This window comes from Melanotaenia boesemani, chromosome 12, assembly GCF_017639745.1.
Source record: "Melanotaenia boesemani isolate fMelBoe1 chromosome 12, fMelBoe1.pri, whole genome shotgun sequence".
In the NCBI taxonomy this organism is placed as follows: Eukaryota; Metazoa; Chordata; class Actinopteri; order Atheriniformes; family Melanotaeniidae; genus Melanotaenia; species Melanotaenia boesemani.
The window spans coordinates 28007053-28031617 of record NC_055693.1 but is presented as its reverse complement, the minus strand read 5'-3'; the positions used below and the strand labels follow the sequence as shown (position 1 = coordinate 28031617).

General features: G+C 38.9%; 2 protein-coding genes across 3 annotated transcripts; one reads left to right on the top strand and one right to left on the bottom strand.

The window, feature by feature from the left end:
* Positions 1-6703: 6703 nt before the first annotated feature.
* Positions 6704-8266, top strand: LOC121649811 (gap junction gamma-1 protein-like). 2 transcript variants are annotated; one of them, XM_042000889.1, is made up of 3 exons: positions 6704-6845; positions 6944-8104; positions 8196-8266. In XM_042000889.1, the coding sequence occupies exon 2, from the start codon at positions 6972-6974 to the stop codon at positions 8100-8102; it is 1131 nt and encodes a 376-aa protein (XP_041856823.1). In that variant the 5' UTR covers positions 6704-6845; positions 6944-6971; the 3' UTR covers positions 8103-8104; positions 8196-8266. The 2 variants fall into 2 exon arrangements, with proteins under 2 accessions (XP_041856823.1, XP_041856822.1); XM_042000888.1 differs by having other exon boundaries at positions 6939-8104.
* Positions 8267-12471: 4205 nt separating this feature from the next.
* Positions 12472-24433, bottom strand: LOC121649862 (lactase-phlorizin hydrolase-like). Its single transcript, XM_042000960.1, has 13 exons — positions 23821-24433; positions 20479-21143; positions 19739-20387; positions 18104-19654; positions 17743-18011; positions 17367-17657; positions 17087-17285; positions 16685-16887; positions 16503-16609; positions 16229-16360; positions 15833-16056; positions 15357-15593; positions 12472-12791 (listed from the first exon to the last, which is right to left on the bottom strand). Exons 1-13 carry the CDS (start codon positions 24431-24433, stop codon positions 12580-12582), a joined length of 5352 nt encoding a protein of 1783 aa, XP_041856894.1. The 3' UTR covers positions 12472-12579.
* Positions 24434-24565: the final 132 nt, after the last annotated feature.

Genomic DNA, 24565 nt, shown 5'->3' with positions numbered 1-24565 from the left:
GACTGAAAAAGGGAACAAATGGGACATGAATATACATTTGCATACACTTGAAGAACTGTGACGTAAGGTTCTGCTCAATGTTCTGTTTAACTTGTTACTGGGGGATTTGTACACCAATTACTAATGACTAATGTCACTGTATACCTACCTACCACGAACTAAAAGATAAAAATTAAGCTTGTTTAATTTACCTCCAAACAACACTGGCCGGAAACTTTGCTCCAGTGAGAAGTTCTTAATTGTCGGCACGTAACTTCATAAAACGAGCCTTTTGGTCCTTGGTCACTGAAGAAATAAAGTAATAGTTCATAAAATAGCTGGCTACGTTATATCACTATTAAAAACGTAAGCCATTAAATGTCACTGTGTTTCTGTTACGGGAGTAAAACTCTGGAATGGTTGTTCTAAAAAATATAAAAAATTGTGATTCCTTGAAAGCATTTTTAAAGATGTATAATTATAAAATTGTTCTTTACACTGGTGCATGACACACTTCGAGAGGTCATAAAACTGACTTTGGTTTATATTGTTTACTTATTTTTCTCGTTAAATATGAATGAAATTTAAATTTTGCTTTATGTGTGCTGTTATGAAGGACCCCTCTGAGACAAGACAGGTTTAACAGGTTTTATTCCAAACTGAGAAACTGACTGAAGCAGGAGTCTTCTGATCATGAAGTTCAGCAGAAATCCAGGTTGACAGCTTGGGGAGTCGGGACTGGGACTGGGACTGGGACGGGGACGGGGACGGGGACGGGGACGTGGACGTGAAAAGGTTCAGCTTGCTTGAACGAGGTCCGACCAACACTGGTAGGTGAACTGGAGCTTATAAGGACTGGTGAGACAATGTGGAACAGGTGTGACAGGTTGGGTGGATTGGAGAGCTGGGATCAGGGACAGGTGTGGAGGATCAGGGGAGTGGCAGGACAGACTGTGACATGTGCATCTTCTGTTAAAACGGGTAGGTGTTATAGAAGCCTTTGCTTCTGCCGATAGCCTTTTGGTTTATTTGGTTTGTCTAGTTAATTTATTTTTCTTTTTATCCCGTTTTGGTTTTGCCTCCACTGGAGGAACCAATTAAACAACCAATAGAGAATATAGCAAAATCTGACAGAAAACCAAAAGCTAATGTTAATCATATTATTATCAATGTTAAAATAATCATTAAATTATTTAATAATGACAAATAATTATAAATCCATTTATATAAATTATGTATCAATATATTAGAATATATTATAAAATGTAATTATACTAATTAATAATTATATTAAATTATATTATTTAAACATAATAATATAACAATAATATTATTATTATATCAATTTACTATTAATCATTTTAGTTAACTTTAACACCGACCGGGTTGGTTCTATCTTAGCTTTCAACGAGAAAAATTAATTAATTAATAAAACTTTTGTGAAAATTTCATACATCAGTTACACTCAGAAAAATTACCCCCTTTTAAAATTAGGAAGCTGATCAGTTTGTGCAGGTAGGTAATGAAATGTTCAGTTTTCCCTGAACTGAGACGATATGTGTATAAATAACAGTCCTGGAAAATGTGTCTGCCTTTCTCCTGTGCAATGGCTGCATTAAACACATGGATAAGATAAGGACAGGCTCTACAGTTAACACGAATCAAAGATATAGAGCCATCATCGTTTTTGGCACAACATGAAAACATGAATACACACCAAGTACTGTGAGGGGCCTTTAGAGACATTATTCAGAATTACCCTATCCAGACATGTGAAATTTAGGTCATTTTACACATTATACTAAAACTTCTCATATATCATACTGAAATCATTCACACATTATAGTAAAACCTCTAATACACTATACTGAAACTGCCTCTTATATACTATACTGAAATGTTCTTTTACAGTATACTGAAATCATTCACACACTATAGTGAAATTTTTGAAATCACATTTCACTAGTATGTATGAAAGGAATTCTACTAGTGTGTGTGCGAGTGAATTTCATTTGAAAAGGAAGTCATTTTACTTGAAAATGAAGTCACATAGTAGGAAAACAAACAGGAGGACACTTTCAAAACAAACTGAAGAGGAAAGAGTTGGAGAACACCCTGGAAGATGTTTTGCGAAGACTTATGCTGATTTGCCTGGAGGTAATCTCAATGAAGCTAGAAATGGTGAAATCAAAGCCTCATGAAACATTGTGTCACTGTGATACAACTGCAGTGAGACTCCCTGAGAGGGGGTACTTTTCATGGGAGGTGTGCTTTTTTCTGCATGACACCGGAGCCATCTGAACCGGTGTCGAGCCGAAAAAAGCACCCCTGCTTTGAAAAGCCCCTCACCCAAAGTACAGAAGCCTCTATTCTATTCTATTCTACAGTCATTTAGCAGACGCTTTTATCCAAAGCGACTTACATTTGAGAGGAAGAACAACACAAGCATGAATTCAAACAAGATGGGACGTCATAATTAAGTGATAGTCAGACCACTTTTGAGTCCAGTTGGACCCAGGTGCTGTCATGTAGTGCTAGTGCAGTGCATATAATTGTTTTTTTTTTTTGTTTTTTTTGTCATTTTATTTAAATACAGGATCACAATTTCATCACACAATATCAACTTGGTCATAAGTGCATGATTTCATCACATAATATCAACTTGGGCATAAGTGCACACAGCTTCTTCAGTACTTGGTTGAGCCAAAAAGCTGGACAAATCTTTCTGACTCATTTAGTTAAGCTAAATGTGGAAATGCTCCTTAAACAACTGAGTCTTTAGCTTGGTCTTAAAAGTGGACACGGACTCTGCGGATCGGACAGAGTTTGGTAGATCGCAGTATATGATGGTTGACCGTGTCAAAGGCAGCAGACAGGTCCAGCAGTATAAGGACTGAGGACTGACCAGCGGATCTGGCAAGCCGTAGGGAATCAGTAACTGACAGGAGAGCAGTTTCAGTAGAGTGACCTTGCCTATATCCAGATTGATATGGATCTAACAGGTTGTTGTCTTGGAGGAACTGTGAGACCTGACTGGCCTCTTGGCCAATGACTACACTAGCCTACAGGTTGTTAAAATAATACAATATGCTATAGTAAACACAGCAAACACCCCCTTTAGACTTTATTTATTTTACATATAATTGTGGTAGATCATTTGCAATTCTGCATTTTTAATAATTAAAATGCCTTCATTTAATTTTATCAGACAAAATCACATTTGACTGTTTAAAATATTACATATAAATAAACATTAACCTATTACTCCTTTAGATAGGCCAACATCAGATTACATCATAGGAACAATTTATTTTCTAGGGCACCCATTAAGGCCTTAGATATTGAAAAGTTAACTGTGGTGCAATGGATCCTGTTCTTTACCAAACTATTTTTGACTACATCGTCAAAAAACAGCATCTTGAGGGAATTTCTAAAGAAGAGAAAAATTAAGTTTGAAGAAAGGCATCAAAGTTTGTAATTAAAGGTGAGATGATAATTTGCTTTAAGCCGAAAAACCTGAAGCATGCATTTATGTACAGGCTACTTATTAAATTTATTGCACATCAATTGCTTCCAGAAAAAGCACTGTAAATTTTATATAAGTTCCTTATAATAATGTGGAGTGTTTTAAAGTTTGTGTTTGAATAAAAACACAGGAACAACAGAGAAAAAAAAATTACTTTGCAAGTTGCATTTCTTCCTATTAAATCTGTCCCTGTTGTTCCCAGCATTTTGATCTTTTCAGAGTATGTTCAGACCATGATCATCAACAGCTGTGGGGAATTTGGGGGCTGCAAGTGGTTTGGAGTCAGATATAGTGGGGGTGCACCCCCACCCAGTAAATCTGGTCCTGTTGGTCCTACTATTTCTGTGTGTTAGGCTTTTGGTAAGTTCTTGAGGGTTGTAATAAATACACGCCATCTACAGACAAGATGCTGTTACTGCGCTCCTTGAGAGCAGGCTGTTTTTTAAATCTTTATGTCCAAATTAGTTTTGCAAGCTTCAAGACCCAGAATAAAAGCTCGAGTAAACATCTGCTTTTGAAATCCTTCATTGTGCATTTCCTGCACATTTCTCTTGACCTATGTGGTTAAATATGTCAAAGAAACCAAATGTACACCATTATATCTCTCTAAATCAAAACTGATTGCAAAGCAGATACTTGGTTAACACATGAATGGAGAACACTATCTCACTGTCATTCTATTAAATATGAATGCCAATCAACAGGCAGATCAGCAGCATAAAACCATACTTAAGCAGATTAAAATATATAATCTTATGCTAAAAAGTGCTTTTATGTTTTAAAGAAACACAAACAAACGAAAATTAGTACATGTATTTTTTATTTTGTATCTGATTTGTTTTTTCTTTGAGACAGTGTAGGTTATTAAACATCAGCACAAAAATACACATGAACGTGCAAACGTGCAACATTGCTGCCTTTCTCTGGTGCAGTTGTCTGTAAATCTCCCTTTGCTTTGTCTAGCTGCTTTCTTTCTACCGTCTTGTTACCTGCTTCTTTAACTTGCCTGTCTGCACCGTAGTTCTGAAGTTTACTGCCGGGAGCCTCACAGACGTAATTCGCTGAGTGTATCACGTGGGATGGCTTTTCAACTGACATGCAATTAGTCTGCCTGTTTATATTTTAGCTCTGGGTCCATTTAGGACAGGTTCTGGGTCCGGATCTGGACCGCAGTCTGCTTGTTAGTGACCTCTAGCCTAAAGGAACAATTGTGAGACTTAAAATGGCCCTTTTGGCACAGTTTAACACCATCTGTTTTCAATCCTCCAACTGGGGAAGCCTGGGTTTTAAAATGTTAAAATGAATGTTATCCATTTATTTTTAATCTCATTATCAGTGCTGGGAAAGTTCAGTTTCTACATGAACTAGTTCAAATTGCAGTTCACACATTTTAAAATGAACAAGTTCATAGTTCATAATTCAAATTTTTTGAACTAAGTTCACAGTTCTAAAAATGAACTAGTCCATAGTTCCTTTTTCCCAATATGTTGCTGCGAGCCATTTGGGCATTTTCCTATTGTTGCCATCCATTCAGTCCACGCTCGTAGCCAACTGCTGCTTTAACTCCTACAGTATAAACACATGAGCTTGTTTGAATACTTGAATAGTCTTTTTTCACAAGGAATTATTAAACAATATGAGGTAGGAACCAGGCTAAGGTAGAAAACAAATAATGTACCTCTCAGTGCAAAACATTTAAACATCATTTATGTTTTCATTAAGTCACTTTTCACTTTTTTGTGAGTGTTTTTTCTGACTTGTTTGTCCAAAGAAAAATTCTAGGACTTGGGTCATAAAAGTGCAATATTCAGCCCTACATGAATAAGATAAAAACAAAACAAAACAAACAAAAGAAGTCATATTTATGAAAGCTGAGGGTTCCTCTTTCCTCAAAGGCTGCAGGTCTCCAACAATATACTGCAAAAGGTTTTCCATCTGCAGCTGGAGATGAAAACAACGGAGCTGCTGCTACTGGATGTCATTATTTAGTTCTGGCTCGTAGAGGATCTGTTTTAGCATGCCGTTGCTAAGTCTGTAGATTGTTTTAAGTGACATTTAGTTCACGTATCTTGGAAGGCTAGCCGGGTGCTTTATTTTTAAATATGCCGTTTCAGGTTTGCTGTTGGCGTTGTTGATGTCTGGAGTTGCTTCTTGACATCCATTTAAAAGTTTATACAAAAAGGCTAAATTTCTCCCTCCTGGATCATCACTGACCTTTTCAAAAAACTATTTTAAGCTATCATACGAAGATAATCATTGAGGCAGAGGTAGTGCTGCCTTCATTGGATTTTGCCTCCATGTTTCGCAATTTGATGACGCATGCGCGGTGCGGCTCTGTGGTGGCTGGTCTTGCCAGATTTGGGGTTTTTCACCTATATATTAAGGTCTGTTTACAATGTGGGGTTTTTTTTTTTTTTTGCCTGGAAAGCTGGAACTCTCTTGAACAAAGTTCAACTGTGAGTGAATGCCGTTCACAAACGCCAAAATGAGCTCGCTCATAATAACGTTCATAAGGCAGAAATACAGTACGTTCAGTTCACCTTCACCCAAAATATGAACGAGTTCATGAACGATCATTCAATGAACTCGTTCAGGCACAACACTGCTCACTATGCTTTATGCAAATTTAGCTAACTTGATTTGAAAAATGAGAATAAAAATCTATTTTTCAGATTCAGCCATTTACAAATGCTAATTTAACAGTACGGTTGTCCATTCACCCAATAGTATACAATATCATGGTGTCTGATTTATGTGGAATTTGTCCATAAGCTAACAAAAGAGCTCTGTCTTGGTTCTAAGCAATGAATCCTCTGGGACATAAGGGATCTTTATGGAGCGAGCATGCTTTCCACTGATGGTATCAAGTAAGTATCTGGTAAGTTTTTGTGTTGTTTGAGCCTGTGTCTACTGGCCAAGTGCTGATCTTCAGGTCAAGGTTGAAGGGGACTGTAGGGAATGGCTGTGGTCATGTGGACTAGGGGGTGTTTTAATTAAATAAGATAATACATTTGCATTCACCCACTTGCTGTGAAATCCCCTCAGCATATTTTCCTTGGTCTTTTGTGTTTGGTTGGCAGTTGGCAACCAGTCAATGCATTACTGCCACTGACCAGACTGGAGTACGTTCATTAACAGCTGGTGTCCCAGTTACCTTCAGAAGCCTCACAATTATCTTAATCAAATCCACCTGTGCAATCACAGTGTCACAAGATCTCAGAAAATATATAGCCCTGTTAGAGTCAGTAAAGTCCAGAGTGAAGAGGAAAAAAAAAAGAAAGAAGAAATAACAGCTTTTAAAGTAGAAAAGAACACAAAGGCCCAACAGTTACCACTGAAGGTAAATTTCACAACTCTTTGCATGCTTCTTGTTTCTGTCATTGGTAATTTACTTGAAGAAATTTTGAAGATGTTTGACTCATTTTTTCTTTAGCACAGGTGAGATCATTCCTGTCCCACAATCAAAATGAGTTGGCTCTTCCTCACACGTCTACTGGATGAAATTTCCAATCACTCAACCTTTGTGGGCAAAATCTGGCTCACACTCCTCGTCGTCTTTCGGATCGTGCTGACAGCTGTTGGTGGCGATTCGATCTACAGCGATGAACAGAGTAAATTTGTGTGCAACACAAAGCAACCTGGTTGTGAGAATGTGTGCTATGATGCGTTTGCGCCACTTTCACACGTTCGCTTCTGGGTGTTTCAGGTGATTATGATCACTACGCCCACCATCTTGTACCTCGGTTTTGCCATGCACAAGATCGCCCGTATGGACGATGATGACTACAGGTCCAGGGACAGGAAGAAGATGCCCATAGTGAGTCGTGGGGCCAACAGGGACTATGAGGAAGCAGAGGATAATGGAGAGGAAGATCACATGACCCTAGACATTGAGCCAGAGAAAGAAGTTGCAGAAAAGTCCAACAAAAAACACGACGGACGGCGTCGCATCAAGAGGGACGGCCTGATGAAGGTCTATGTTTTTCAGCTGCTGTCACGTGCCATCTTTGAGGCCTCCTTCCTGTTTGGGCAGTTTGTCCTTTATGGGTTAGAAGTGGCACCTTCATACATCTGCACACGTGCTCCTTGCCCGCACACAGTGGACTGCTTCGTTTCACGTCCCACTGAGAAAACCATCTTCCTGCTTATCATGTACGCTGTGAGTGCTCTGTGTCTGCTCTTTACTGTGTTGGAGATCCTTCATCTTGGCTTCAGTGGAATTCGTGACTGCCTGTGCATTCCCCGACCTCGTTCTCCCGCCCCTCGACACTCTGCTTCAGCCAGCCAGAGGCCTTCCATCTGCCGCCAGCCCTCAGCCCCACCAGGTTACCACACAGCTCTGAAGAAGGACCCATCAGGCAAGATGGGCTTCAGGGATAACCTTGGAGACTCTGGTCGCGAGTCCTTTGGGGACGAGGCCTCATCACGGGAGCTGGAGAGGCTCCGCAGACACTTAAAACTGGCCCAGCAGCATCTGGATTTGGCATACCAGAACAAGGAGAGCAGCCCATCACGCAGCAGCAGCCCAGAGTCCAACGGCACTGCAGTGGAGCAGAACAGGCTGAACTTTGCCCAGGAGAAACAGAGCAGCGATTAAAGGTAAGAATGGTTCATCCACAACTATCCCACTGCTTTTAATTTGTCAAAGCTTTGACAGTGAAGTGGTTAACTGAAACGCATGTCTTTACAGGTCTTTATGCACCAGCTTTCAACAGCTGGTCAGTTCAAAAGAACAGTGAAGACAAGAGAATTTAGCAGGTGTGCATGTGACAGACTTTGCTTGAAGCAGATGAAGACAGCACAAGCCTTCTAGTGTTTCGGTTGGCTGTGGTCGAGTGTCAAGTTGCACAAACTTTTTTTTTTTTTTTTTTTTTTTTTTTTTTATAATATAAAATGTTGGATGTTCAGTGTTCAAGTTTGCCTTAGACTTGATCTGTATTGTGTGTGGATGGGATTTCCCCCCCAGTTTTTAGGGCAAACCAACTGTACAAGAGATTTTTAAAGTTTTCTACTTTGTGAATAGGTATAGAGACAAATGAGCTTCATGACATGAGGCACCTTTTTTAAAGGTTGACATTATTGTTTCATGACTTCCACTTATGTGTTAAATTGTTTCAATGTGGTTTTGATACTTTGGATGATCTGAGATGTTGGCTTCTATTGACAGGCATACCCACATTGCCATTAGTACAAACTCAAATATGACGTCTGTTTCTAGCGCTTTGTATTGATGGGACTTGTGTGGCTTTCTTAAATAAATCTGTACAGACTTTCAGAGTCGGAGCAGTGTTTAAACAATGACAATTGTTTTTTTTTTTTTTTTTTTTTTTTTTTTTTTTTTTTTTTTTTCAAATTTTAACTTCTAAACTTCCTACCCTAACTAGTCTGAATTTTTTTTCTCTTTCCCCCTTTAAACACCTACTCTAAAGCTGCAAGCCGCTTAGTTTATCCAGGGAATAATTTTTGTGAAAATGAATGTGGCTTACAAATGAGGGACTTTAGGGTTGGTGTTTTTTTTTTTTTTTTTTTTTTTTTTTTTTTTTTTTTTTTTTTTTTTTTTTTAAAAAAAAAAAGGGTAATATCCTGTCCTGAAAAGGTGGGTTTGTGCCTACACTCAAATTAAGCACTGTGGCACACATCCTCATGCAGCCTAAAGGTCTGGCCAGCCATGACTTCTGTGCTAATATTCCAGCTCAGGGGTGTGTGTGGCAGGGGGGCTATTTTCAATTACATTAGCGGTTTGTACTTTAGCTAGTGGGTGCGTCAGCCATGGAAAACTAAATTTAATGTTCACTGGCTGGATGATCCAACCTTTGACTGTGAGAAGCTTTTTAAACCCTGCACAGTGGAAGTTAAAGCTGTGGCGTCGCATATGGACGGCAAGAAGCTGCTGCCAAAACCTGCAAACAGATGCCTGCCATTTCTTAGTTCTACCGTGTTCCCCAGTCTTGAGCTCTTTCTGACTGCAGCATCAGAAATGGACCTCAGGGTGATTTTTGAGTCCACTGCTACTTTTTTGCCAAATGAAGTCTGTAAAATAGATTTTTGACAATTTCACAAGATGACTTTCCTGTGCAGCAATTTTAAATTTCCTTGATAGATTTTGTAGTGATCTTCTAGCTTACACTGTATGTTTAATAAATGACCCTCATTTTTTCATCGGGAATGCACTCAGCAGTTGGATTTGGAAAAACTTTCAATTTCCATGGATGGACCCAGTGTAAACTGGAAGTTTCTGGAACTGCTTCAAGAAGAACAGTGTCAGCAGTGTGAGGGGACGCCACTGCTTGTGGTCAGAGCTGTGTCCTCCACAGCTGTCACATGGTTTCTCTAACAGAGAAAGTTTTGAAAGCCATCCATGTTCTCTTCCATAATACACAAGCAAGGAGAGAGGACTTCACTGCTTTGATTAAATCTGCAAAATTTCCACTTGCGTTCTGTATCCACCGATGGCTTGAAAACTAGTAGCGAAGAGAGCCCTAGAGGTGTGGCCCTCTCTAACCGTGTCCCTGGATGCTGTCAGAATGAGGAAGCTACCAAATCCAGAAACATCTTTTGACACCCTTGAAGCAGCTCAGAAAGACCCCCCTCATCCTGGCAAAGCAACATTTCTACAGTGCTACAAATGGTGGCATTAAAATTGTGTGATATTTGATATTCGTGGATTTTTAAGGGGTTAAAGAAGAGTGTTTACCTGCTGGAAAACAGCCTCTGATGAGCCTCCCCCCCCTTTTTTTTTTTTTTACATTCAATTAAAGTAAGACCACCAACTCAGTGTTAATGTTCACTAAATTGTCCTATGATATGCAAAACCTAGGAATTTCAGAGCTTTAGGTGATTCAATTGTTATTTAGCAATAATGGTGTTTGATAGTAAATTAGTATATTATGGTATAATTATACTAAAATACATTTTTTATATAATATAAATTAGTATAATTACAACATTCTATAATATATAATTTTATAAGGCATAAAATGAGCACATAAGGCTGCAATTGATCACTGATTATAAACTGGTGCTTTGCCATTTAGAGCTCTGTATGCTGAACCCAGAATTTAAAATGGACTGTAATGACTAGGGAGCCAGTGCAGCTGGATTAATATAGGAGTGACATGTGAATAGGAAGATTTTATTAGCCTTACAGCAGCATTCTGGACAACCTGAAGGGTGTTCCAAAGATTTCTTTTAACTTAAACAGTGAAAATAGCAGAGTAGTTGAGATGTGATGAAATGAAGGCATGAATGATCATCTCCATCTTAAATGGCAATCTTGGCAATATTTTTAAATGATTAAAAACAAGAACGATGGAGCGATTTAATATGAGAATCCAAAGATAGCTCATGGTCAAGAGTTACCCCCGAGATTATTAACTGAAGGCTTAAGAAATGAGGCAAGTAGGCTGAGACTCTCCACTATCTTAATTAATTAGAGCAGTCATAAGTGTGGAATACAGGAACCTTCCTGTGGAAAACTTGTCCATCTTCCACAGAATTAAAAGTGGAATAGATGATCATCTTTCAGCATCACAATGACCCTTGGCGTATTGGTAAAGTAACATTATGGAGTAATGTATACATGCTGTATCTTGGAATGGCTTATTCAAATCTCAATCAGTTCTGTTATCTGCTGTAGTACACATTAATATACACCCATCTTTTAGGAGCTGAAGTGATTTGGCCTTGATGAATGGGCAAAAAATGTATTTCATGTTTAGCATTTTGTCCTTCATTATAATTTCCCGTATTTCATTTCATCTTCAATATTTTGCCCTGCTGTCCTGGGCTTGGTGCTCTGTGGACCTGCTGGGCCTTTGAGGCCTCAGGCTCCCCCCGTCCCCCACTGATGCTTTGGGGTGCAGCCTAGACAACTGTTATTTACACATTTTAATCCTGTCCCCCCCCAGGTTCGGTACTGACATATAAAAACTAAAGAAAATAAGATTACAATAAAAATAATAAAAATATCAAGGGCAGCCATGTATATATCATGTCTCCCTTGGCAGAGCAACTCTGTCAAGCAAAATATGGCACACAGACCACCGTTCTGTATGTTAGGATGCTGGACAGGACAGGGTCAGAAAGAAAAAAAAAAATGCCCTGATCAGATTGTACAAATCCTGTAAAAATTTGTTTAATTTGTTTAATAATTCTAGACTGTAGATATCAAAAACAATAAAAAACAAAACGGATGAACATTTCTATTAGCAACGAAAGCAGTGATATTGACAACACAGCTGATGAATTAATCAATTAGTGTTTTTTAAAATTCTCATAATCTTAGCTCCAGGCAGCTAATCAGATTCATTAAATTCAAAATTAAACTTTATGTTGTTTCCTATTATTAAATAAATTTGGTACGATAATTATGTTTTCTTTTATATGTTCGTGGTTGGAGACTTAACGTTAGCTCTATATGCTCTTTCATTACACATTCAGAAGACATTTTCTACTTGCACTGACCTCTGGTGAGCACCATGGATGAAGCCTAAAACCTCAGTTCCAGTATAGATAAGAGCTTATAAAGATATTTAACACAGTTTAAGATTTTTGTCTATTCTTTTCACATGTCATGCTGATGATGGGAAATATAAAAAAAATTGGTATTCGGCAGTGCTTGTCACTTTATAAAATGAACAAAAGCTTTTTTGTTGTTATCTGAACACGGTGAAAAAATGCTGACACTTCATATCAAGCCAAATTGTTTAATTAGATTAGACAAAAACATTTTAACATAGTGTTTTGTAAAATTAGAAATAAAAAAACTTAGGTCCTCAGTGTTTTCTACAAGCTTTATTAAAATATGTTGATATTATCATAAAAAATGCAACATTTATTTAATGAAATCTTTGTCTTTTCTTTCAGACTGAAGGAATGAAGTACTTATTTCTATAGAAATGCTACTTATCATGGTTAACATACAGCAACAGCAAAATATAACATGAATGTAGTTGAAATATCTTAAGAATCTCTGTGTAGGATGATGTTTTGTGTAAAATGTACACTTATAAAAACTGCAGTCAGATATTTATGATAATGCTAAAGATTTGTAGCACACCTCAGTGAATTTGCAGTTAGAATTTACTCTCCATCTTAACCGAATCAATACGCTTATGTTTCCTAGAATTTCTCTTCCTTGCAACGAACCAAACAGATAAACATATTGTCCCAAAAGCAGCAACAATCAGCAGAGCAAATGTGGTGTTGAGGCCAGTCTCAGCATCACTAGCAGAAAGTTTCATACCAAGGAACCTCACATGGTTGACTGTGACTGGTGCACTTGTTCCTGCAGAAAACACAGATACCATGACAGTCTTATTTATTTTGACCAAGTGGTTAATGATAAAAGTAAATTAAATTACACTCTTAGATAACTGAAAACAGAAAAAAACACATAAAGAACATAAAAAGACTTAGGTGAGTGATACAGCTGTCTGTTAATTAAATGTGAAACTTTAGCACAAGATTGCTAGCTTAGCTTAGTGTTATGATGTTAGCTTAATGGAAGCAGTTGTTCCTGGAGAACAGTAGTTCTCAAACTGGGGGCCAGCAACATGACAGAGGAGTTGTGTGAGATTGAGAAAATGTTGCAGGTGAACTAATGTTTTGACAACTCGGGCTCTTGGAAGCATTATGGTCCACAAGTCAGACCAGTGGGTGGCAGTAATGTACCAATTCATTTTTACCAACCACCAAAAAACAAAGAAGAACTGTGGGACAGAGATCAGGGGCTGTGTCCGAATATGCACCCTACTCCCTACATAGTCCCCTGTATAAGGGCAATGCCATTTTGTAGGGGTGTCCGAATGTCCAGAGAGAAAAAAGTAGTGTACTCAAAAGAAAGAAAGATGAAAACCTGCCTGGTTACCACCAGCAGGAGATGCAGCTAAATAAAACTTCATATTAGCCCAAAACAAGAGGAAATAATGAATGCTGTTAAAATGGCCCATCTCAGACACATAGCTGGAAAGCTGAATTAATTAATTCTCCAGCTTCCAGCAGAGTCCGGCATGAATCCAGTTTCTTCAACCTGAACCCATGTCATGCCTTCCTATTATGATAAATACCAAACAACCCATTACTCACCAAATCTGGACCCAACCCGTTGAAACATAACCCGCGACTCGAACTATGATCACATAACTACTGATCTTCGGAGGTAGTTTATTGCTGAACTAAATATACTTAAAATAACTTACATCATATTGCATTGAGTCATATTAGCTCTCTGAAAAGTTGCTGCTAACAGTGACATTTTTTGACCCAGATTGACAGATTTGACCCAGTCCCTGTTTTAAACCATGTTCTTGGTTCATTAATCAAAATATCATCTCCATAAAAGGAAACCCTGGTGCTGCCATGGTGGTGATATCCAAAACACAACACAGTTATTTAATAACTATATTTAAACAAAATACATACTATGCTTATCTGTGAACTGCCTGCACCTGTGAAATTTCAGCTATGTATATCTATTCATTTATTTTATTGTTTTTTAACACATGAAGCAACTTTCCAGCAGACCACCTTGCTGGTATCCGCAGGTACCCATCACATTGCAGGATTCCGGTTTCTGGAGCTCATTTTTGCCAAAATACCTATATAGATAAGTTATAAGTTAGCTAGCATAGCTTAATTTTGTGATGTCTTTCATGTTGCCTACACTCGCCTTTCTTCTGGCAGAGGTATATTGAACTTGAGAGTCTGAACCTTTGAATCATTGATGAAAAACCTGCTACTACATGTAAAAGGAACGGCTTAAATTGGCTTTTTTTATGTAGCCACATGGAGTAGCTACATTTAAAAAGCCAATTTAAAAGCACAAACTTTAGTATAAAAAATATATTAACACACTTCAACTTCCAGAATTTCTCAAACCTGTCAAACTCTCCAGGACAACGAGATATTCATTCAGGATATCACCTATTTTTTTATCAACACATAAATAACTTATTTAATACAAATTACAATGTGTATTAGTTTGAGTGTGTGCGTGTGTGCATTAATTTATGCTTATATGGTCATTATTTGTTGTTATTTGTTCTTTTTTTTTTTTGGTTTTGTTTTGTTTTGTTATTTAAGCTTGTAAATGTATTTATATCCAATGTTTTTTATGGCAATTTGCAGATATTATTTTAATTTGTCACTGAATGTATAACTTGCCTATGACTTTAACAAGAACATTGTGCAATCTTGGATTAACATGTGTTGCTTTCTGTTTCTAAGTGAAGAAAAGTAGAAGCTGACATTTAAAGACTCAAACTGGTATTAGGGGAAATGTCTGGCCTGCAACATGTGGATGCTTTTGGCCGTACTTCTGTTTTTGCAGAAACAGCAAACCAGCACCTCACATGGAGCCGACGCAGATAGACAAGGCTGATAACAGAAGATGCAGAAAAAACTGCTTTGCAACAGTTGATTAGTTAGTTATAGCGTAAAATCACTGCTTAGTTTAGACAAGGTATAATTACTGGGTTCAGGGAAAGCAGCGGGGTTCTGATTTTGGCTGTCAGCAGCAGAACTACTTCCTCTGTAACCAGAGAGGGTGAGATAGTCTCAGAACCCAGAATTCTGTAACATTTCCAATTAATTATAAAAATAAGTATCTTGACTTTGAGAGAAGTTGTTTGTTCTCACTGACCAAATCAACGAACATGTGTGGAAGGAAAACCGCAAGTTTTCTCTAACACACTGTGGGAGAAATGCCCATGCAAGTTGTTGCATTTACTGCCGCAATGAAAAATATATTCTATGCACTCATTCCCAAATTTGTCTTTTTACTCAACTTTGAACATATAAGCAGCAGTTCCTCAGTCAAAGCAACTGTCTTTGCAACAATTAATCAGTTTACCTTCAGGTTCAGGGTTCAAGCAGTCATTGGGCCCCAATGCAGGATCGGGGAATCCATTGCAGTTGATGATGGTGGAGTAGAAAGACACTGACTTCTTGGCCACTCGAGGCAATTTTGGATCCGAGCGATTGACGTAAAAAAGGCCAAATCTCTCTGAAAAGCCAGTGGCCCACTCCAGGTTGTCCATCAGTGACCAGGCTGTGTAGCCAAGGATGTTCACATCATCTAGCAAGTAAGCTGGAAGAACAAACTAACCCCTTTAGTAGATGAAAATACACTGAATCAAAATGATAAATGTGTTTGTGTGTGTGTGTGTGCGTGTGTGTGTGTGTGTGTGTTTGGTTGAATTCTTTTTAGAAAGTGAAGATTCACAGTGAATTATTCAGTCTTTTCCATGCTTTTTTTTCCCCACACTTCATTTTTCCTTGTTAGTCCTCATTTTAAATGCAGTATTTTAAGCGAAATTGCTTTGGTACCTTTCAGCAGTTGATTGATGTATTTTTCGTAATAGTAACTCCTGTGTGCATCATTTAGATCAACAGGACCCCGCTCTGAGACACCATTCTCAGTGACGATGATTGGAGGATTTCCATACTCTTCCTTAATGAACTTCAGTATTTTGCGGAATCCAAAAGGTGTGATTTTCAGCCAGGCAGAGCCCGAATCCAGCCAAGTGCGATCAACAACTGTGCCCGTACCCCTGAAATAGTCAAATAATTAAAATCTTAAGTTAAAATCATGTACACTAGTAGGCAAGAATATTTTTAGTAAATACTATGAAAATAAATGGTTTAAAATCTACTGGGCTTTTTCTCTGACTCTCACATCAGATCTTGAAAATATTGATTTCTTCTATGATCCTGATCGCTTACTTGTCTGCATCATAATGCTGAAGGTTTCCAAAATCTGTAGGAAATGCCAGGACAGTTGTGTAATGGTTGAACCCAAAATAATCATAGGTCCCCTTTATTCTCTTAATCTCCTCTGGAGTAAACTCAGGCAGCCTGCAGAAATACAACTAAATTCAGTAAGGAGCAATTTAAAACCAAACACTGTATAGTTGTTTTTAAAGGGAAGAAAGCAATAAACTACATTAAACTGTTAATATTCCATTTTCAGGTTTTAAACTTAGTTTTTCTATATTACCTGGATTTGGGCAAACCAGCAGCTAGACTGCGCTCTCGAATGACTGTCTTCATCACATCATTGTAGTCGCCATTATATATGGGATGGGCAAACCAGCCAATGTAGAACTGCATAGAGACACAACTGTCATTATTGAAAACAACAAAACAGGTCTGGGTAAAAGATAAGAAGACATGGCATACCTGCACCAGACGTCTTGCAGCATCAATGTCTTCCTGCTTGTGTGGGTTTCTGGGTTCAGCCCAGTCAGAGTTGATAGTAATGGAGATCCTTCCTTTCTGTTGGGCGCGGTACTTGTCATTGTAGAGATGCCAGGCCTCAGCATGCGCTTTAATAAGGTGGTGACCAACAATGTAGGGAAGAGTGCCTGGCCGGAAACTAATCCCTGGAAACAGACTTGATGTATGAGATATACTACGCTACGTCCTTTTCTTTCTGAATCAAACTGACAGAATTTGTGCATTTTGTTTCTAAATACTTCACTTTGAGGCAACCTATAATCCTGATCTTGGCCACAACTTTGACTTCCTTGACATAGTCAATAGTTAGTCTTACAACACTTACAGAACATCTCCCGTGCATACCTGGGGCAGCTACTCCATAGCCATGGCCCACCATTGCAACGTTGTAAGGTTCGTTGATGGTGATCCAAAGTTTGACTTTGTGGCCAAGACGGCTAAAGATGAGATCAGCATAATCCTTGAATTTGTCAACAGTAGTCTCATTTTCCCAGCCACCAACACGCTGCAGAGCTTGTGGAAGGTCCCAGTGGTACAGAGTGACCTGATACATGGGAAAACGCTTGTTTAGCAAAAATGCTTAATTTCAAACATCTTTTGAGAAGCTTAAAATAATTATTCTTACTTGTGGTTGGATGTTTGCAGCAAGCAGTGCATCAACCAGTCTGTGATAGTAGTTAAGCCCAGCTTCATTAATAAATTTGGTTGTGCCATCAGGAAGCACCCTTGGCCAGGATATGGAGAAACGATAATGGTTCACTTTCAGTTGCTTTAAGATAGTAACATCTTCTTCTACTTTATTGTAACTGTCACAGGCTATGTCTCCATTGTCATCAAGGAAAACTTTGAGAGGAGTGTGAGCAAATTTATCCCAGATACTGAGACCTTTGCCATCTGCTCTCCATCCCCCTTCAATCTGAAAACAGTAAATATGGACATGTATATTGTATATTTGCAAACCCTGATGAATGGATAATAAATGGAGTCTCATCATAGCTTACCTGGTATGATGCTGTTGCACTGCTCCAAATAAAGTCATTTTGGAAATGCCCATAAAGCATCGTCTCATCATCTGGGGTGGGGAAACCACTGTCCTTAATAACTTGGTGGTAGAAATGAGCTGAATACTTTGGTGTTCTTGGGCGGTTTGGGTTGTTGAAGTCCACATGGTGAAGACCAAATCCAACTCTGTAGCCATTTAACCACTCAAAGGAATCCATGAGTGATGTTGCTGTGTATCCTTTCACCTTCACACCATCAAGTTCATAGGCTGTTATAAAAACAAATACACATAAATAAATATTTAAGGTTAAAAACATTCGCAAGAACAGTCTCTTCTAAATTCTGGAAATTTTAGTGTACCTTTGATTGCCTCATCAATATAGGTCTTGTAAAAAAATATTCTGGCATTGTCATCCCAAGTTGTTTTTGCCTCTGTAGCCACACCATTCTCTGTGATGAAAATCTCTGGATCCTCATACTCCTCTTTGATCCAGTTGAGAAGTCTTCTTAAGCCCCATGCTACAGCTCTTTGGTCTTTTATGGCTGTAGCAGGTGAATCAGCTTCTTGTGCTTCTGAAAAGTCCCAGTCATGTTGATAGGAATGGGGAGAAAGCAGGCCTGTAATATGGCTAACTATCTTTGTGGTATAGTGATTTATGCAGAACATGTCAGCGGTTCCCTTGATGAATTTCTTCTCCTCTTCAGTGAAAGAAGGGAGTCTTGACTCTGAAAGTCCTTGGAGTTCACTTTTGGTCCCAACTTGCTGTTTCATTGCTTCAGGATAGTCACCATTCTTGAAAATTGGGTGTGCAAACCAACCAAGTTGGAACTGCATTGCACGGTCGGCAGCCACTACTTCACGGGGAACATCGACATCTTTAGGCTCAACCCAATCAGAATTGAGAGCAATGGATACTAGACCACCTTGGGATTTGCGATACTTGTCATCATAGGTATGGTAGGCCTGGGCGTGAGCTTTAATTAGGTTGTGTGCAACAGTGTATGGTGCAGTTCCTGGGTTCTTAACATTTGGTGGGATCTGTCCAAGTCCATATCCTAACCATGCAATTGTTTGAGGCTGGTTGAAGGTCATCCAGAATTTCACTCTGTTGCCAAAGGTGGCAAAACAGAAGTCACAAAAGTCATTGAAAATGTCAATCATCTCTACATTTTCCCAGCCACCAATGGTTTGCAAAGCTTGAGGAAGGTCCCAGTGATAAAGGGTCACCATGGGGGTGATATCATGTGCCAAGAGGCCATCAATTAGTTTATTGTAATAGTCAACACCTTTCTGGTTAAGGGAGGCACGCCTACCATCAGGGAAGATCCTGGACCAGGACAAAGAGAATCTGTATGACTTTACTCTCAGAGCTCGAAGCATGTAGAGGTCTTCCTCAAGTCTATTATAACTGTCACAGGCTATATTCCCATTAGCATTCTCAGGGATATTGCCAGGTTTCTGAGTGAATTCATCCCAGACACTTGGTCCCTTCCCATCAGCATTCCAGCCTCCTTCAATTTGGTAAGCTGAAGATGAAACTCCCCAGCTGAAGTCTTGTGGGAAAGTACCATAGTGATACATTTGTCTCTGGAATTTTGGCTGCTTGGAGAATTTCTCCCAGATGACTTTTGATTTAGATGGAACCTCTGAGGATGATAGAGTGATAAAACGACGAGAAAATGGTACTTGTGGCTTCTTAAAACCATCAAGCTTGCGTGATCCAAAGCCATTTTGCTTGATAACTTGAGAGAAGAAATATGCAGATTGCTTTGGGGTTCTTGGCCTGCCTGCATCTTCAAAGTTAACGTAGTGAAGCCCAAATCTTTGGCTGTAGCCCTGTTTTCCTTCAAATCCGTCCATGAGGGACTGCACTGTGAATCGCTGCATATCCACTCCATCCAAGGATATTGCTATGAAATGCAGACACAACAAACCACATTAAACTTGGAATTGTTTCCACTCTGTCGCCTTTGATTAGAGAAATTACACAGTACCTTTCAGGGTTTCATCGATGTAACTCCTCATGTACTCCACTCTGCTGGTGTCGTTGAAGCTGTCTCCACTGTCCTCTGTTGGCATCCCATTCCCAGTTATGTAGATAGGCACTTTTTTAACTTTCAAGTATTCTGTTGAAATGTAGTTAAGGAGCCTGCGAAGTCCCGATGGTACAGAATAGATCCACTCAGAGGCTGTGGAAGGCCATGTGGGGTCCACATGTGGCTGGAAGTCTCCTACTCCCTCAGGACCAGAGTTGCATCCACCTTCACTGCTATTAACCAAACGGGAGGTGTAATGGTTCAAGCCAAAAAAGTCAGCAGTTCCAAGTATCCTCTTGCTCTCTTCTGGAGTAAAAGCTGGTAGTATAGCTGGCACAGAGTGTGGACATTCATTTCTTTTCTTTTCAATCTGAGTTTTGAGTGCTGCGGGATAATCTCCATCTACAAATATAGGATGTGCAAACCAGCCCAGCATGAACTGCAGGTATCGATCTGCAGCTGCTACATCTTCAGGTTTGGTGGGGTTCAGGGGCTCAGCCCAATCAGAGTTCAGTGCAATGCCCACTTTGCCTCCCTGTGTCTGTCGGTACTTGTCATTATAGATATGCCAAGCTTCGGCATGGGATTTGAGCACATTATGAGTGACCTGAAAATGTAAGAAGAAATGACTGACTAAATGCTCCAGAAGAAAAAATAAACGCAGTTTCATTACTTGTCCATGATGACATGACTTTTACCTGATATGAAGAAACCACATAGTCCTTTACTCCAGGTGGATGCTCACCAGTGCCATACCCAGCATGGCTCACCACCCAGGGGCTGCTGAATGTGTTCCAGGTCTTGACCCTGTCTCCAAACCTGGAGAAGCAGAAGTCTGCATAGTCCTTGAAAGCTTCAACAATGGAAGTGTTGTTCCATCCGCCTGAGTCTTGAAGCACCTGAGGCAGATCCCAGTGGTAGAGAGTGGCAACGGGTTCAATGCCGTACTCTTTGAGAGCATTGATCAGGTTGTCATAGTAGAGAGCCCCTTTCTCTGATTGGCTGCTTTTGTGGCCAGAGGGGAAAATACGAGCCCAAGAGATGGAAAACTGGTAGGTTTTGACTTGAAGACCTCGTAGGAGGTAAAGATCGTAAACCACCTTGTTGTAACTATCACAAGCTAGGTCAGCTGTCTGATTAGAAAATGCTAGCCCATCATGTCCAAAGCGGTCCCAAATGGTTTCTCCTTTCCCGCCTTCTAACCAACCGCCCTCAACCTTAAAAGACTCTGTAGAGGTGGCCCATTGGAAGCCAGAAGGGAATGATTTAGTCAGAAAGGCATCTCGTTCTTCTGTGGTTTGGGCCCCAAATTTGAGCCAAACCTTCTCATAACTACTCCTGAGCTCTGTCACCTCATTGAAATCTGGAATGTCATGACTTTTGAAAAAGAGCAGAAGAAGAGAAAAACAAAACATAAATGGGTATGAAAAAATACTGTCAGAACATATTAATAAGTGACAAACTATTACCTGACTGGAGCATCCTGCATGTTTAGCTTGCCTAATACATCCTTCATGTCACATCCCATGATGTTCAAACTATTGTCCATCAAGACTTTATGTTCAAAACAGAAGAAACAACAGTTATATTTTATTTACATATGTAAGATAAGGAAACATGCTTAGACACAGTCGACTAACTAAAAACGTTTGAGACAAGTTGGTTTCTTTCTAATCAGGGTTATGTGTAAATTATAAAAAAAAAGTTGTTACCTTGAATCTGTTTTTTTCTGTTTTTTTCCTTTTTTTTACTGGTGTTTATATTTTTAACTTTTTAACTTTCACTTACTTCTTCCCACATCAAATTAACCTCATTCTTGATTGTGTCATGTTGTGTTGTTTGAGCTTATAAGTCTGATCTTTGTCCTTTGAACCTCTTGTGGTATTCTACTTCCAGCCTGACTTTTGTACAAGCTATCTCCTCCTCATCTCTATGAATTCCTGATACAACAGAAATTTAACTCTGCTCACCCACCACCAACATCTAGATTTTAGGAGCTGCTTCCTTCACTTATGGCACTACTCTGCCGAGGTGATACATTGGAGTGTAATTACCAAACAAACCTGCTCCAAATTACTCATTTTTAATTCAACTGATTTAATTAATCATCAGTACATTTTCTTCCTTCCTTTCAACTGATTCATCCGTATTGAAATACTACTGTTTTTTTTTGAGAAACTTCTAGCCAATCTGATATAAAAATGGCCGGTTCATCACAATTCAGCTCTAATCACTCTTTCAAAAGCATATATTAGTTCAGAGACAAACTACTTTATCTTCACCTTTCACATGATTTCCTCTGTTCAACTTGACTGGCTTATTGCAAGAATAATTTACACCAGTCATATAATGACACTCTCAAACATCCTAAGTTTTATGATTACTGTGTAAAGGTTTGTGATATTTCTGTTTTACAACTTAATTGACTCTCTTGTTGCACAGCTGTGATTAGTTTGTTCTTTAAACAGAGATAATTGGTTCATGTGGTGTTTTTAAGCTGTTTAATGTGACCTCTTATCTTTAGATGGTTCTGTTAATTTTCAATAGCACTATCACTGCCTTGAAAATGTGCAACATAACTTTTTGTGAAAGCACAATATAATTACTCTAAGGTATTATCGTTTACTTTTTGCTCAGCATGTCAACTGTACATATTATTGTACAAACAGATTATTAGTTTAAAATAATTTCTGTCTTTAAACTTCATGAAAATCATGTGAAATAGGGTTTGGTGGGGTACAGTAATAGTACATAATTGACTTGTACATGCATAAAATAGAGCTGTTCTTTATTTTTTTGCTTTTCATTCCTAAAATATCTGTTATGTGAGGAAAACTGCTTAAGAGTGTTTTTTTGGTTGAGTTGCAATAACACTTACTATGTAGTAAATCTCCAAGAAGCTGATGTTGACTGTGGGAACAATCATGAGCAGTCATCTTGTATATCAGGATAGCCACGTTCCCACTGGATATCTATGATATAACATATTTTGCATGTGACCGCAGTGTGGCTACAATGTGAAATATGAACAACTTCTAATGTTTATTTTACCTCTAAATTCCTTAACTCCCGTGCAAAGTTTGCAGGTAAAGCACAGTTGTAATCAATGTGCACTGACAAGAAATCCACCTGTACAGAAGGGGAGAAATAGCATTTCATTACACTCACATCTTTTAGTAAAAATAAAAGAATGAAACACACCAAGATGTACCAGGAAGACACAAGTTTCTGAAGCACCTAGAAGTACTAAATTTGTTGTTGTGTTATAAAAAGAAAACAAAAAATTAACATGTAGCAGGAGTCTATAAAAGTTTTTCAATGCAATACAAAGCACTTAGTAAATTGAAGGAAGCTCCCAAATTAGGAGTCATTTGCATGAAATTTCTTTAAACTGTGCCTTAAGTACATTGTTGCAAAAATGAACAATATCTTTCTTCAGTAATTGATTTTTCCAGATTTTTTTCTCGTCTTTATGCTGAACAGATTTAACTGGAATCTGAATGTATTTAATGAAGGTAGAAAATCCAGCTTACAGTCATTGAAGCTTTAATATGGGAAAATGTAGCCACGTCTCTTGCCTTCAACCCAAGTGACAAACGTCTTCCTGCAATATTAAAGCAATAAAAATATTATGAAGTCTGAGGAACATTTATATTTTCTTCTTCAAGCAATCCAATACTGCTGTAAAAATGCCTACACAGCTGTAGGGTGAAATGCAGACAAGATTGCTTTAATGGTCTCACATGGTTTGATTATTGAGATATGTAGTGATAATGTGCACATGTAATCTGTGTAGTAAGCAAAGCAGATAAGGTTTTCTGTACTTGGCCGTAAAACAGTTCTCCTTTCATAGAATCTCTTGGGGCACAGTGTAAAAGCAATATCTTGAATAACTTAATGATTAAAACATATGTTAAATGGGTAGGAAGAATAACAAAAACATCTATTCAGCTTTTAGAAAAGAACTTACAAATAAGTAGTAAAAACATAAGTTTAGTAATGTTGTCAGTTCTATATTCCTTTCTATCACTTTAACTCACCTCTGCCAGGAAAGTGTTGATGGTAAAGCTGGTGAATATTCTTGTTGAGCTGCAGGATATTTTTGAGAAGACTGGAAGCATCTGCAGCCTGCCCATCATGCCAAACTTCATCCAAATCACTTAGTGTTACCCATGAGTGTGCCAGTGCTGCAAACTCCTTGAACGCAAACTCAGCATAAAGCTGGAACATCTCTGCCAGCCTCTGGCTCTCCCAGCCTCCATACCTGGATCTCAGAGACTCTGGGACAGTTGATCCATGAAGGATGACCAGAGGCTGCAGTCCTACCTCCAGCAGCTGCTGTAGGAGGGTCTGGTAACACTTTACCACAGCCTGCTGAGGCTGGCTGGGGAGTCCTGTTGGAAGGAGCTGAGTCCATGACAATGGCACTTTGAAGTGGGTAACCCCTCTGCTCTGGAGGTACTCAAAGTACTGCTTAGAACCAGGAGGTATGGGACGACTGCAGTCAAACGGATCATCTCTTTCACTGCTGACATCCTCTACTGTCAGAGGCCCTGCAAGAAGCATGAAGTCCTTCTGTCCATTCACTCCACTTTTTAACCCACCGTACAGACATAAGATGTGCAGACACACAGCCCACAACTGTGTCTTCATTGTGGCTTGTTAAAGGATGCACTGACACTTCCCACTGACTGCAGAGCTATTTAAAGCTCAATGTTCTGAACCCAAGATTGTGGCTGAGTAAAGACTGATATCACATCCATATCGCATCCTTATTCTAAGTGA

Bases quoted from the DNA above. Each gene is read 5' to 3' on its own strand.
- LOC121649811 (XM_042000889.1), top strand. From the start codon at position 6,972: ATGAGTTGGCTCTTCCTCACACGTCTACTGGATGAAATTTCCAATCAC.
- LOC121649862 (XM_042000960.1), bottom strand. From the start codon at position 24,433: ATGAAGACACAGTTGTGGGCTGTGTGTCTGCACATCTTATGTCTGTAC. The intron at 21,144-23,820 runs GTGAGTTAAAGT...ATGACATTCCAG, and splicing joins TCAACACTTTCCTGGCAGAG to ATTTCAATGAGGTGACAGAG. The intron at 16,888-17,086 runs GTATGCACGGGA...GTCTGTTTCCAG, and splicing joins CTATGGAGTAGCTGCCCCAG to GGATTAGTTTCCGGCCAGGC.